Source organism: Phacochoerus africanus, chromosome 6 (genome assembly GCF_016906955.1).
Source record: "Phacochoerus africanus isolate WHEZ1 chromosome 6, ROS_Pafr_v1, whole genome shotgun sequence".
NCBI classification, from domain to species: domain Eukaryota; kingdom Metazoa; phylum Chordata; class Mammalia; order Artiodactyla; family Suidae; genus Phacochoerus; species Phacochoerus africanus.
In genome coordinates, this window is record NC_062549.1 from 4,629,814 (window position 1) to 4,645,202 (window position 15,389).

The following is a 15,389-nucleotide window of genomic DNA, read 5'->3' on the forward strand; positions in this document are numbered from 1 at the left end:
TTTCTGAGGGGAAGTGTCTGTTTATAGTTATGAGATTGAAACTTACCAGAGTATAAAGCAATGCTAAGAAATACCGATGTATGACTTTCTTTATCTAGACCATGACACAAAGCTCTCAGTGGGCATCATATTTGGTTTTCTGGGGGAATTGCCGCTTGTACATCAGACATCTTGCTCATTGGGCCTGAATCTCTCTTGATTGACAGGGAGCGGGCAGAAGCTCAGAGAGATGAAGTACCTGCTCAGGGTCACACAGCAGTGTGTGGCCAATCAAGTGAGGAGCACAGAGATCCTTCAGTGACCTGGGGACAGGGTCCTTCGTCTCGTGTCCCTCTAGGTCACAGCAGGCCGTGGGGTGCAGTTTTGCTCAAAGTCCTCTAATGAGGCCCTTTGCCTCCAGAGCAGAGGCCAGGTCCTTAACGTGGAAGTGGACGTTAGTAATGCCTGCTAGGGGCCTCAGCTTCTCTCCCTGCACCCTGGCATCTCACTGCAGAGATGGTCCTGGCCTTGGCGATACTGATGGCCTTGTACGTGGTCTGGGGTTATGCTGAACGCACGACCTAGCAGTCATTCACTTGCTGGTTTCTCTTCCCCATTAGACCAGGGGTCTCTGAGAGAAGCCCCCAACCCCTCGCACACAGTGGTCAGCATGTAGGGTGGGGTGGGTGCAGCTGGTTCTTATTGCATTTCTTTCTTTCTCTTTTTTCTTAGGGCCACACCCGAGGCATGTGGAGGTTCCCAGGCTAGGGGTCTAATCGGGGCTGCACCTGCCGGCGTACACCACAGCCACAGCAGCGCGGGATCCAAGCACATCTGTGACCTACATCACAGACCCTTAGCCCACTGGGTGGGGCCAGGGCTCAAACCTACACTGTCGTGGATGCTAGTCAGTTTGTTACCACTGAGCCACAACGGGAAAACTCTGTTGGCGCTGATTTCAGGTGGCATCTAACCTTCTGGCTTTATCAGCTCCAAAGGCCTCTTTGAATCACATGTTCTTGGGGTTGGCATTTTTTGGAGACCTCACAGGAGATCTGCACATGTGGAGCCAGAGCAATGCAGAGGGAGAACGGAGACTCTGTACTAGCAGCTGGTTTTTTGCTTCAACTTTTTTTCTTAACCCAAAGGAACCGAATGTATTTGTTCATTCACTCACTGTATTTTTATTGAGCGCCTGTGTGCCAGATGTTGTGCCAGACACCATGATTGGGGCTCTCAGACCCGAGGACAGCTGCTAGATGGGCAGGTGTGTGCTCATCCGTAAGGACTGATCATAGGGAGCCGAAGGTTTGTTCCCACTCACCTTGGCAATGATGCTTCAATTAAAATCCACAGACGTTCCTCAGAAAACGAAAAACAGAGTTACCATATGATCCAGCACTCCCACTCCTGGGCATGTATCTGGACAAAACTCTCATTCAAAACGATACGTGCATGATAGGGAATAGTTCATAGCAGCACTATTGACAATACCAAGACACGGAAACAAGCTAAACGTCCATCAACAGAGGAATGGATAAAGAAGATGTGGTACATGCATACAATGGAATATTACTCAATCATAAAAAAGAATGGATGATGCCACTAACAGTGACATGGATGGACCTAAACGTATCATTCTAAGTGAAGTAAGAGAAAGACAAATACGATGTGATATCACTTATACGTGGAATCTGAATTACATCACAAAGGAGCCTGTCTATGAAAGAGAAACAGACTCACGGGCATAGAGAAGAGCCTTGTGGTTGCCAAGGGGGAGGAGGGTGGGGAGGGATGGACGGGGAGTTTGGGATGAGCAGGTGTAAGCTGTTACACAGAGAGTGGATGCACCGCAAGGTCCCACCGTGGAGCCCAGGGAGCTGTATATTCAATATCCTGTGATAAACCGTGATGGGAAGGAATGTGATGAAGAGCACATATGTGTGCAGCTGAGTTAGTTTGCGTAGCGGAGATTAACACACCATTGTTCATGGTGAATAATTATTTTTAATTGAATAATTACTTTTTTAAAAAAATCCTGGAAAAAAGAACTGTCTGTGGCCCGGTGCAAGGCCTGACCACAACGTCATGGGACGAGGGAGGGGTTTAAACATCGGGCACAGTGTGAACATGAAAGGTTGTTCCCGTGTCTTGGTCTCGTGACTAGTGCTGCGATGAACTGTTCCCTGTCATGCATGTACCTTTTGAGTGGTAGTTTTGTCCAGATACGTGCCCAGGAGCGAGACCGCTGGATCATATGGTAACGGATGTGCGGCGTCCACCCCGTTCCGGCTGATGGACGGCAGGACCGCAGAGGCTGCTCTGCGCCAGCGTGGACCGTCCACCAGCACTGCCACCAGCACGGGTGGCGCTGGCCCATAGGCTTGGTTCTGCACCCCCGCTTCCCTGGACTTCTGAGTGCTCACCTGCATGGAGGAGACACAAATGCCTGTCCCATGTGTGTCACACAGATGGGTGTGGGCGCACACGCGTGTGCACGCCCCTGCCAAAGGACATCAGGACTGGAATGCCTTGGGCCACACAGCCTGCAGCCTGAACCAGAGGATCTTGTGTTTCTCAGAAATGCATCCACGGGACAATGTGACTTTGACCTTGCGTAAAGTCACGTGGCTCCAAATCAGAGTCACCCTCTCTATAAACAGGACCCTTTAGACAGAAATAGAAGGAGAGTCCACAGAGCTGTGTTTTTCTTCTGTGACTTCAACGTCGACTTGAAATCTGTGCTCCTTTCCTTCCATTAGCCACTACTGCAGTTCCGTGTGTGTCTGTCTAAATTTCTCCTTTTTTCTTCCTAGAGTCGCTTGCTGTGGAAGAAACACTCTCTCAGCTGTGCTCAGAGCTGCAGGTAATGAGGGGGCGGACGCCTTGGCTCCCAAGGGCAGTAGACATAGTGCCTTGCTTGGTGCAGAAATCAGATGAAAAGATGTGACTTGTAACCCCGTGTTCGATCCTACACTGGAGAAATACTCTCCCATCCCTCTGCCTGAAATCGCTGGGTCTCTTAGACACCCCACTGTGTCCCCAGCCCCGTGCTAGATATTTTGAAAAACACCAAACGCGTTCACAGGTCTTGGTTTCCCTGGCTTCATATTTTCGGTCTTGTACCCGTCCCGTTAACAAACACCGACGGACCACGGTCTGTGTGCTTCTCGCAGCAGGTTGGAGAAACCTTGCTCCTGTGCTCAGACAGCTCACACATGGCAGGAGCCGGCTTCCAAGACAATGATGATGTTGAAAACAGGATGTGTCTTTGCCAGAAGTTTGCCAAGCGTGGATTGAGAGTATGTGCTTGGTAAACACTTGGCCACTGCCTGTGGTTGTTATTTACAGTCTCTGGAAGGCTTTCCCATCCCATCGCCGTGGATGGTCTGGGCGAAGGATCTTCATATAAGCATTGGCAGATGCAGAAGGGAGGGGATGTGGAGCTTGGGGTTGGCACCTCGGCTGCTTGATGCTCCAAGCTGGGCTTGAGAGTCCATCTCATTGCAAACCGACATCGCTGTCTTTTAAACCCGTGTTTCTCAACCCTGGCTTCTTCCCCGCCTGGGAAGGAGATTTGGTCACTCTTGAACCCCCAGTGCTGTAAGACCTCTTGGAATCTAGTAAGCACTTAATAAAGGCTGGAATGAATGGATGGATAAATGAATCCCAAGAACGCTACCTGTTACCAAAGGGGAGGAAGTGGGTGATGCCGGAGCAGGTGAGGTCACCTCCCGAGGCTGCTGGCTCATCTGCAAAATGAGGTTGGACTCAGGGTTTTCTTCCATGGATTCTGTAAGCCTGTGTGGGGCTGTCCTGTGAGGAGGAGGGGGTAGTGGTTAGAGCCAGCTTCCGCCTGGGCTGCGAGGCGCCGTCCTGAATGTCCCAGGCTGGCTGTTCGGTTTGGGCAGGTCGTGTCCCCTCTCAGTAGCTAGTTTCTCATGCTCCTAGGGCCCTTAGGAGGATGAAATGAGCTCCTGTGTGCACACAGCACCCCCTCCCCACACTTCCCCTCCCCCCCCGGCTTGTTAAGCCCATCCAGATGGGCTTTTGGGGGTTGCAGATGTGGGCAGAGATATGCCCATGGTTTGGGGACCCCAGAAGCAGATGCTAGTGGACCCCAGAGAGGAGGCTGTGTTGCAGCCAAGCTTCAAGGGCATGATGGAGCCTGGCCTGTACAAGGCGGCCCAGGTCATGGAGGCGGGAGCCAGGGGGCACCAGGTTCAAGGTTGTGCTCATGGGTCAGTGAGTGGGGCTCCTGGGAGGGGAGGCAGTAGGGTGGCCTAGGCTCTGGGGGGAGCCCTGGCTGATGATGAAGGGGTCTTCATGCCCCACACAGTGGTATACAGCTTGGATGAGACCCCTAGGTCACAGGAGCCATGGAGAAGGAAGGTGACAAGCTCGTTGGGGGCGGTGTGGGAAAAGTCAGGAAGGAGAGTGAGTCTTAAGGCAGGAGAGGGTGGTTAATCGCATTTACGCCAAAAACAGTGACAAAGTCAACTTGCTCGTGCTGGAGGCAGGCTCACCTTCGATGCCCTGGGAGCGACTCTGCAGCAGCCCTGCAGGTGCAGTGGGAGAGCCAGCATGTCCCTGTTCATTTTGCCACCAGGAGGAGTGTGGCATCCTTAGCTCCCTAAACCACTAAGGGGTGGGCCCAGGGCCTGAACCCAGGGCTATCTGGGAGCCACTGCAATATGCATGTATTTGGTCCCTGCAGTGGTTCAGGTGACAGTAGGGTGGCTGACCAGTCTATTGGTATTATCTCAGGAAAAGCCAGCAGGGGTCCTGCTTCCTTTGGCCCCGGGGCCCCCAGCTGCAGGGAAACCGTGCCCCCCACCCCCATTTTGAGTGATAGTGTTGCCTCAGGCTTTTTTTGGTGCAAAGCAGCCCAACGAGCTGACGGCTGCAAGGATGCAGCTGGGTGGCAGGAGGGAAAGGGAGAGTGGGGTGAGCCTCAGCCTGCTCTGTGGTTTGCTAAAAGGCAGGACTCCCCCCCCCCCACTGCCACCTCCCACCCCCCGCCCTGGTGCTGGGAGTGAAAAAAACAAAGCTTCCTCCCCAGCACTCCCCAAAGCCTCCTTTCCAGCCCACAGAGCATTTACACGCAGGACATCGCCACCTACTGGTCAACTAAGCACATGGTCACAAACGCATCCATCCCCAGGATAGATGGGGCCGTGGAAACTGTTTCAGGTGATTTAAGGCCATTTGAAAACAGAGGGCTCTGCAGTCGTGGGACAGTTCATGTGCACCTTTACTCCATGCGAAGCTCATACATGTTTCTTAAGCTCCTACTGTGTGCCAGTTCCTCTGCTATTTGTTGGGAATACAAGGATGGCATTGAGCTTCCCAGGGCTGGCCGCCTGTGTGAAACACGCGTGTTCACACACGAGGCAGGGGTTGTCGATGGTGTCAGCGCTGGGCCAGGAAGTGTAAGAGGGGGGACTGTGGGGACCCAGGAGGGGGTGGCAGCAGACTCTCTGTGAGATTAGCCATAACGGGGGAAATAGCCATGCAAGGCCAGGGCGAGACGTGACCTTCGGAGGCCCGGTGGGTGCAGGAGGGCTGCAGGGGAAGCATTTGAAGCTGGTGGGGGGCGGGGGGGCTGGGCTGAGAAGGTGAGTTGGAACAGATGATAAGGACCCCTGCTGGGCCCCCTGATTGGAAAAGCGGTGGGTTGTGTTCTCCGAAACGGATGGAAAGGTCCTAATGAAACTCAGCCATGCACTTGGTACAGCAGACAGGTTCCGATCCTGCAGAGCATCTGCCAGAAAGCAGTTGCCACTTTTAAAATTCAATAATCTTTTGCCATACAAAAGATTATTTCCCAGTTTCCCCCATAAACGTCTAGGAGATTCCAAATTGCCATGTGGTCTTTCCTTGAGCTGCACACTCCTAGCAGGAAATAGTAAAAATTAGCTGTTAGACATAAGTGAATGGCCACTGATTGAGGCAGATCGGTTTTTGCTTCATTTGTTTACCTAATTGTTTTTAGCCAAGCCCCCCTAGTCAGAAGGTGTTTTAATTATTTCATTTAAGCCTGAAAACATCTTTTGAAGGTGGTTCAAAGGGACGATCCCATTGCATAAGGGCGCTTTCACATTGAGTACTTGCTTTGATTCTGAGGATGGAGGGTTTCTTAGCAGAGGAAACTAAAGCTTTAGAAATGACTGTCCCCTGGGCTCACGGTGACCTCCTCCTCCCTGGCCAGCCACAGTCCCTGGCACGATTATTTTTCAGCACAAATGCTAGAGGGCCACACACAGTTGTGCTTATTTCAAGCCCCCACCCCTTTTCCACCATCCCGCAGGGCCACCAGGGAGCCACAGAGCTCAGCTCGAGGCAACTCACTCGCGTCGCATCCCTTTCCTTCTCTGATTTGAGAATGTCTCAAACGTACAATGAATGACTTGTGGATTTTGTTACAATGTAGGTGCTCGATTTGGTCCAGGATGTTAAGAGATTCTGCGTTTCTAACATGTTCCAGGAGATCGCAGTAACCCTGCTGCTGCTGGACCACACTTGGAATAGTGTTTAAACTCAGAAACCCCACTGACATCTAGTAGGCACTTGGCTGCCCCCTTGCCCCCTCTGTGCTGTGAGGTTGGGCTCAGAGTGACCAGGCGGTGCCGCAGCCTGGGCTTCCCTTCGGCGATGTGCCCTTCCAGGCTGCGGGGTCCCAGCTGCTTCCCTCCTGGGGATGGGGCCTTGGAAGCCTGGGCAGCAACGTGCAGCTTGCCTTCGAGGGCCCCTCCCCTCGAGCGTGGAGGCTCATGGGTCTAGAGGGGCCCGGCCGCATCATGAGACTGCTCTGTTTTCAGGGGCATCTTCTCACTGCAAGACCTCGATGGCGGGGGCCTTGACTGATTCATCTTTTGCTTTGCCCAACATCCCCTACAGAGCAGGCGGTGATACGCTTGGGAACCAAAGACAATGACCACTCTCGCCGTCCTGGGTAAAAGCTCCAAGCGGGTCCCATTCACCCACAGGATGAGCGTCTGACTGCTCAGGATGGGCCTCGAAGCCAGTGTGTGATGCCCCTCTGGCTTGTCCTTCGCCCCCAGGCCTGCTCTACCCCCCGTATTCTGGCCCTTTCCAGGGGCAGGGCTGGGGCTGTCATCCTGTGCCCTTCTGTGTGCTGTTGGCCTCTGCCCAGACTGTCCCATCTCACCTGGTCTTCATTGCTCACCTGATCCCGGTCAGCCTGCAGAGCCTAAGCCACGTGCTTCCTTCTCAGGGAACCGCCAAGATGCTGGGCTCTGAGAGCGCCCGGTGACCTGCTGTCCGAGGGCACCATTCTCCATTCCAGCCCCTGCTCAGGGAAGAAAATGGTCCATGGCACGCCTCTCCGCCTCCTTCCACTAAGCCGCGGACTGTGCACGGAAGGAATTGAGTTCTATGGATGTTTGCAGTCTGTTACCAAGACATACTAGGTGCTGGTGAAAAATCTGCTAAACCAAATATGCAGAGTGAGTCTCAGATGGCACCAAAGGCAGTTATTCTTCCAAAAGTGATTGTCCAACTGGACTCAAGTCAAGACCTCCAGTTTGACTGAATGGGTCAAGGACACAGAAAGACTTGAAGTGTCTTTCATTCATGTCTCCCTTGGTCCTGAGTAGCGTAAATAGATGAGCTTGTAGAGCAGCTCCTGCTCGTTGCTGTGATAAGAGCCTCTGAGCATCTGGAGGGACACATGACCCATGAGAAGGTAACGAGTTCCAGCCAGAGCCTCAGGGTGCCCTGGGCGTTTGCAGAGTTTGCAGGAGATCCCCTCTGTCTTCTGCATCGGTATGTAGGTTGAACAGACACATGGCGTGTTTTTGTGGGATAGGCAGTCTACACGGGGTCCAGTGGGATTGATGAGACACAGCCAAGCATGGTGGCCCTGGAGCTGGACTTCCTGGGTCCCTCATTGGCTTCCTCGTGGTGACTCTGTATGTCAGGCATGTCCTCTGACCTCCTGTGCCTTGGTTACCCCGTCCAATAGTAGCGTCTAGGTAGAACTGGTATGAGGATGAAGCAGATGAATTCCTTAGAGCACTCGGCCTGAAGTGCCTGAAACACTCGGTTGTCAAGGTCGCCGTCACTCTTATTAGGTACCCTTTTGTGTGTTTAGGAACAGCCGCCTCGCTGAGCAGCATTGAGCTGAGATCTGAAACACGAGGGGGTACAGCAGAGTGCTTGTGTGTGTGTGATGGCGGATAAAGGTGATGACTTGTGCAAGGGCAGGAGTTGTGATCAGAAGGGATATAGAACCCCAATGGCTCGCTAGGACTCTTGGGAAACATTTAAAAAATTCTGATGTCTGGGTCCCACTCTCAGAGATGGGCCCACACGTTTTGGAGTCCCCTAGTGACTCAGTGTGTGGCCAGGATCGAGGACCATGGTGAGAGAACACAGCTCGTTCAGGGGACAAAAAGCAGGCTTTTCTCAACCTGACACCTGCTTACCTTGAAGATGCAGTGCAGGCATCACTTCCTCCAGCAAGCCCTCCGTGATTCTTTCATAGCACGCAGGAGCTATCTCTTTGTAGGTATAACTATCAAAGTAAATAACTGTCACTGGACCACGTGCCCCTTCCAGGACTGGATGCATTTATCTTTGGGTCCTCGGAACTCAGCATACTCCTGGCATCAGGAAGCAGTGAAGGGGTGAAGGAATGAGTGAGTGAGCAAAGGAGCGTGATTAGACCCAGGTGAAAAGCCTGGGAGCAGTGGCGAGGCTGAGTGGCTGCACATTTTTCAGGCAGCTTCCCCTGAAGTGGCACTGGGTCCAAAGGGCCTCCTTGTTAGCATGAAGGGCCTCCTCTCATCTTGCCAGAGAGACCCTTCCACACCCATCATCGGTAGTTGAACAGGCCCGGGCATCGGTGAGAGCAGGAAAGTCCTTTTGTGGCTTAATTAGAAGCGTCCTTAATCTCATCTGGAACCATTTCTGTGATCAACTAGGGGAAAGACATAGTTCTCCCAAAGACACATTTAATGAATAGCTTTTGCTGCCCTCTCTGGTGGCTGAGCTCAGCATGCAGGCTGTGTTTGCTGGTACTGCAGGAGTGGAGTGGGGGGGGGCGGGCTGTGGGTGTCAGGAGAAGACGCCCAGAAAGGGAAGTCCAGGTACTGAGGCATCAGGTGCCTCTCACTGGTGCAAAGTCACCAGTTTGCTCAATCAAGAGTTAGCGAGTTTCCATCATCCATCAGCCGCTGTGTAGGTGCCAAAAGGCTGAAGTTGTGAGTGCAGGCAAAGGAGGGCACTGAACTGCATCTGGGGAGGTGCCCTGAGAGAGGTCAGTACAGGGTTGAGTGGGCTTCAACAACAAGGCCAGTCGTACCCATGCGACACAGTCAAAGTTTCAAAAGGATCGTCAGAAACAAGGGGGACTGCAGTTACTTCTGAAACAGTTACCCGGTGGAGAACAAGACACGTCCAAAGTGGTGAAGAGAGAGAGAAAGATCAGAAGATGAGAGAAGGCATTTCCGGGAAAACGTGCAGCCTGATTGAGGGCCTAATGGCTGGAAAGGGCTGTGTGTTCACGCCACTGAATGAAGGGTGGTGTGGCTGAAGCAGAAGGAAGGTAGCCAGAAGCAAGGCAGGAAACATCCTCAGCGACAGAGAGGCATCCAGTGCGGATGCAGGAGCTTGGCGTCCATGAGGGTAGCAGGTGGGAGAGTGTGAAAACCGGCCACTGATAGTCCATCTACAAGCCTCCCTCTCCAGTCTGGATGTTCTCCAGTGGCTGACCATCTCCCTCCCACACCAACCTCATCTTTACTTTCCTGTTTCTTAGCACTGTGGGCTCTGGATTTGGGGACCAAACCAAGAGTGGATAGGCCACTCCACTGCCTCGCAACAGAGCCAGTGACGGGAACTGTGCTTCCATCAGAAGAAAGAAAGGGTCACTCTCGCATTTTTTTAGCTCATGTGGTCATCAGCCTCTGGCCTTTCTTCTTGGAAGCAGCAGCTTGGGGAGATGGCCGTTGAATGATGTCTTGGATCTGGGAGATAGCCATTCGTTACAGAGCCACGATGCCCAACACTTAGGGAGCCGCACTGCAGTGGCAAATTCCTCATCCTGTGTTTTGCCGACTCCAGCCAGCATCAGCCTTCCATCCAAGAAGAGCAAAGGGAACTTTCAGGGTTTCAAGGAGGCTTTGAACTTAGTCTCCCTGTGCTTTATGACATACAGTGGACAGTTACTCACTGTGCAGAGGAAGAAACTGAGGCACGTGGCAAAGAAGGAGCTCGGAGATGCGTTTGAAGGCGATGGTTGTGTGTCCTACCTCCATCTTCTGAGACAGACAGACCCCCACCACTTTTTTTTCCCCCATGTTCTTAAGTTTATTTTTAAACGTATCTTAAGGATCGGGATAGTGTAAACATTGTTAGTGAAGAAGAGTTGGTTTATAATATACTAGTTTCAGGTGTACTACATAGTATTTGGTAAGTTCTAGCTTATACTCAATTTAAAGTTACTGTAAGATACGGTGATTGACTCTTCATGGGTAACCCACCTCCCGCTGGATGAGACCCAGTGAGTGAGGCTTTCTGCAGGCAGAGTCACTGTCTTACTCATCCTTGTGCCCCCATTTATTTGAAACGTGTGCCTGGGACATGGGCGATGTGCCTTAAATTCTTGGTGAATATGTGATGAAGCGACAAATTCGGTGTTAGCCTCCATCTCTCTTCTCACCTCGCCAGAATGAAAGTTACCCCGAGCAGATGGCTTTCTTAGCTCTAGAGCAAAGCTAGCCATGGGTTCCCCAAGGGGCTCCAGGCTCTCTCTAGCCTGGATCCTTCAAGCTTTCATAAAGGCAGCCTGGGATCCTGCTTAAGAAATTTGGAGTGATGGGGAGGAAATGGTGCTGGGGGTCTTGAGAACAGCCCCGTGGAAATCACCTAACGAGTTAGGTGCTGTGAGGTTGCATAAAGGCTTTCATGTTTCTCAGGAGATGTTTTCTAACACCTGCCGTGTAAAGGCAGCGTGCTGCTGTGGCTTTGCCAGCAGATGGTCTTACAGTTGAATCCTGACTTTGTGTGACCTGGGGTGTGCTCTTGAATCCTCTCTCATTTTATTTTGTACAAAGCGATGGTTACAGCAACTCTACCGAAGGCTGATGGCAGGGATGAGGTAGGAAAGTGCACAGAAGGAAACACCTGGTGCTCCACCTGCCAGCTCGTGGGTGTTAGTGGTGGGAGCTACCACGATTCAGAATGTGATGGGATACAGCGGAGCGTCCCGAGAAAGGAGAGGGACTCATGCAAAGCAGAGACGCCAGCAGAGCCTTCAGGAGGAAGACGGCAGGAGCTTGTTGGAGCAGAGGTCCTTGACTGTTACCCTTTTGCCTCCCCAGATGTTGAATAACCCAGAGAAGATAGCTGAGCAGATCAGTAAGGACCTCACCTGGCTGGCCTCCCACCTGATGGCTCTGTGGACCCAGTTCCTGGACACAGTGACACTGCACTCCCAAGTGACCACGTATCTCACCCAGGAACATCACACCTTGCGGGTAAGGGTCACGTGGTACACATTCCGTAATCACCTTCCAGGCACGTGTCAAGGAAGCTCTTCAATACTTGGTTCTCTGCGGAGAAGACGAGTCGGGATTGACTTCTCTAGACCCAAGTGCGGGTCCTGGCGCCACCATGAACTTGTAGGGAGGCCTTAGGAGTTTCCTTAGGCTCTCGAATCTTTGCCCTTTTCTTCCTAAAATACCTGCCTGGGCTACCAGGTGATAGCAAGCCAAGCTCAAGGGATGTGACAAAGTGCTTTGTAAGTGTTTTGAAGAAGTGTTTTCAATTGGAATCCATAGTCTTAGCTTATTTTTTTTTTTGCCACCAGCTTGAATGCATGTGGGTAAGTATTAATGCATAATAAAAGATATGGGTCTTCTCTTTTATGGCAAGAGAACCAAAGAGCTGAGTCTGCAGAGTGCTTAGGGGACATACTGACATGACTGGCTTTGCAAATTCTGTGTTCTCTGCATGTATTTATGGTCTCTGTTTTCAAGCGTCCTATATTCCAATAGAAGAAATAAGACCTAAATATAAAAACAACAGAACGCGATGCAAGAGCAGATTCATAAACACGCATTAAATTGTGTCCATAAGTCAGATTTGTGCTAAGAGCTGCACATGAGAGAGGGCAGCTGTGGAAGGGCTATGTTTCAGAACCTCTGGGTTGTGGACTCAGCTCTCTTCCCATTAGGATGTGCCACTTCCTCCTTGGGCCTCAATCTCCTTTTAAGAAGGCAGGGCGATACACACCCCATGAGTTCCATTGTTGACACTCTTTTATCCTTCAGGTCCGAAGGTTTTCCGAGGCCTTCTTTTACATGGAGCACCAAAAACTGGCAGTCCTGACCTTTCAGGAAAATCTGTAAGTAAGCAGCTGCATATGCCCACATCACACCCTAAGCGCCAAGGACGGCCTTGTTCGGTTACTTCTTCCCTTCATCTTGGACCATGAAGGAGAGGCGTCTGCCCACCTCTGTGCATTCAGGTGCATTGTCTCTGAAGCCAAGAGAGTCAGACAGATTTTGCAGAGGCAGGAGCTGGCACGTGGCGGAGAAGGTCAATAGCCAAAGTTTTTCTTTGCAGTTGCGTATCATTAGGGTTCTATACAAAGAATCAAGACGTCTAGGTCCCTGAAGACATGTGGGCTGAGTCCTCTTGGTAAAATGAATTAGAAGCAGGTGGTGTGGCCACAAGCTATGTCAGAGAAAAAAAATCACCTGAGACGTTGCAGCAGCTAGGAAATGCTTCTAGCATAAGAATGAAGACCGAACCACCTAATTAGGAGGACTTGATGGATAGCTAAGTTTGGCTTTCTCCAAAAAGAAAAAAAAAATTAAAATATCCTTGAAGAAGTCGGAGGGTTGAGAAAAAGATGAGGTCATTGTCCCTCATTGTCGATTTCCCTGGTCGGGGCAGGTGGGGGCAGTGCTTCCTCCAGGACTACACAGGTCCGAGGGGTTCCTTTTGCTTCTGAATAGAGAGTTCATCTCCAAAATAAATGTGGGTGGAATCACGTTTGAGATAACCATAGTAATCCAGCAGGAGAAACACTTGCCATTCCTCCATCACTTCAGACAGACCTGGAGGTCTTTTCACCCTCACCTCTAACTGTATCTTCTCCCCACACTTCATTCGATTTGGAAAGTGCGGCAATATTTAAAGTCTGTCTCACGGATGCTGAACTTGAGAGGAACACCATGGAAAACGGATCCTCGGGTTAAAATGGCTTTTCTAGAACTACCTAGGGTTCCTCACTCACTCATGCATTCATTCTTTCAGTCCCACCACCCTGCTAGAACTGATTGCAGTTTTTAAAACTAAGATTGGAAGAGTTAATTTGACAGATGCAAACATTTCTTTGAGAGCCCCTGAGCAAAGTACTGCACGTGGGGCTCCAACAGAAAATCTGCTTCCTGAATCCTTACCCTGCTGGGCCCCGGCTCTGTTCTCAAGGAGCCTGAACACTCGTGCAGGTGACAGGCACACAGGCCACTCTTGTCCTGGAGGAGTGTGGTTGAAATGACAGCCGTTAGTACAAAGTACAGATGATACAGTTTCAGCAGACCTGGGTTCAAAATCCTGATCCTCCACTAACTTGCTGCACATTGTTGAGAAAGTTAGTTACCTATTTATTTTTTCTCTTAAGCTCACCTCGTCTCAGGTTCCTTAAACTAGGTAGGGTAATTGCTGGGAGGACCGGATGAGCACATCCACGTACAGGGCCGTGGACTGTGTGAGCCGTGGACTCTGCTCGGAAGATGTGGGGTGATAACTGATGACTTACACAAGTGTTGATTGTTCATGTAGACCCTGGGGATACGGCAGGGAACAGAGTAAAGATGCTGCTCTCCTGGGTCACTCATTCTAGTGGAGAAGCAGGGCAAGAAGTACAATACACCACCTCACATAGTGGTGAGGAAAGAGAAGCAAATTGAGGGAAGGACCTAGAAAGTTAGGAGAGTGGGGATGGCCAGCATCCTCATAAATGTTTAACAGCTCGCTCCCAGGAAAGCAAAACCAAATTCTGGTCTGCAGTGTTTGCTGATTCCCATTATGTCAGCGCTTCCGCTCTGGTCAGTTTCAAGCTACTGAGATGTTATCCCTAAATGTGGATTTGGGAGAAGGTGTGTGCAGTTGGCTTTGGCAAGCCAATGTGGATTGGCTCCAACACAACACGGGGTGTGGGGTTAGGAATGTGTTAGCCAAGGTGGTAAAAGAACATCTTTCTGAGGTTGTGGCATTTGAGCAGAGCCTGGGATTATAACAAGTCATACGCCGATCTGGGCAAATGCTTGGTCAGAGGGAATGGCTGGCTTAAAGTTCTTACATGGGAACACCACGTATTTGAAACGGTCAAGAAGCAACTGTAGCCAGATTGGAGTGAGCAGGTAGAAGAGGAGAGAGGCAGGACCAGCGAGGTAGGGAGGGTCCAGCTCGGGCCAGGACAAAGTCAGACTTTGTGCTGCAATAATTACCACTAATGCCTTAAAAAGTGACAATGTCGGAAAGGCCTTGGATTTCAAATCCCATGTACATGTCTTGAAATCTCGATCTTATAACTTGTAGTACTTGTGACATCGGACTCATTATTGAACCTCTCTTTGCTTGTGCTGAGATGCAAAGAGGAGATTCCTTCATAGTATCTATGTAGTGTTGACTGTGTGCCAAACACTATTTTGGGTATTGGGTATCCAGCAGTCAACAAAACAGACTCATTTCCTATCTCATGGAGCTCATATTTTAGTGGGGGGAAAGTATACACACTCATAAATAAATAAGCATGATATGTCAAATAAAATAAGTGCTATGCAGAAATATGTCAGTGGGACCGACACAGAGGATATTGCTTCATAGAGTGTCAGAGACGGGCTCCCTAAGGAGACGTTGGAGCAGAGGTCTAAAGCAGCCGAGGCATGGAGCCCTGCGGATACCTAGGAGATGATAACCTTTGCCCTGTGGGGGGACTTCAGAGATTAGAGAATTGTGTTCCCATTCCATGAATGGTAGATAGTTCCCTATAAGAGAAAGCCTTCAGTAGGATAGCGGTGTTGCTGTTTCGGAGGAGGTAAACTTTTGATGAGGTCATTAAAATAAGAACTCTAGAATCGAGAGGGAAATTTTATTTCCAACTGGAGGACAGGTACTAAGCATTGCAAACATAATTAAATCTGAGGTCGGGATAGGGAGCAGGTGATCTGTGATGCTAGTGACTCTGTGCGGACGCCGGTACCCTCATTGGAGGGTCAGAGCGGGAGGAGGGAGTGGTGCTGCCAGGAGGTCATGCCGTTTGCCGAGGAGACAGGACCATCCGCCAAACTCAGGATGGACAAGGGAAACTCCGCTGTCAAGACCCATCTCATTCAAGTGCAAACTGGGTCGTGTTTCTCAGACCACAGGTC

General features: G+C 50.8%; 1 protein-coding gene across 1 annotated transcript in view; it reads left to right on the forward strand.

Annotated features, from left to right (window-relative positions):
* Positions 1-15,389, forward strand: part of FAM135B (family with sequence similarity 135 member B) — a 175,055-nt gene that overhangs the window by 133,552 nt on the left and 26,114 nt on the right. The window contains exons 8-10 of the mRNA XM_047782921.1: positions 2,796-2,845; positions 11,328-11,483; positions 12,279-12,352. Of these exons, the coding sequence (XP_047638877.1) occupies positions 2,796-2,845; positions 11,328-11,483; positions 12,279-12,352 (280 nt within the window). The remainder of the gene's footprint in view (positions 1-2,795; positions 2,846-11,327; positions 11,484-12,278; positions 12,353-15,389) is intronic.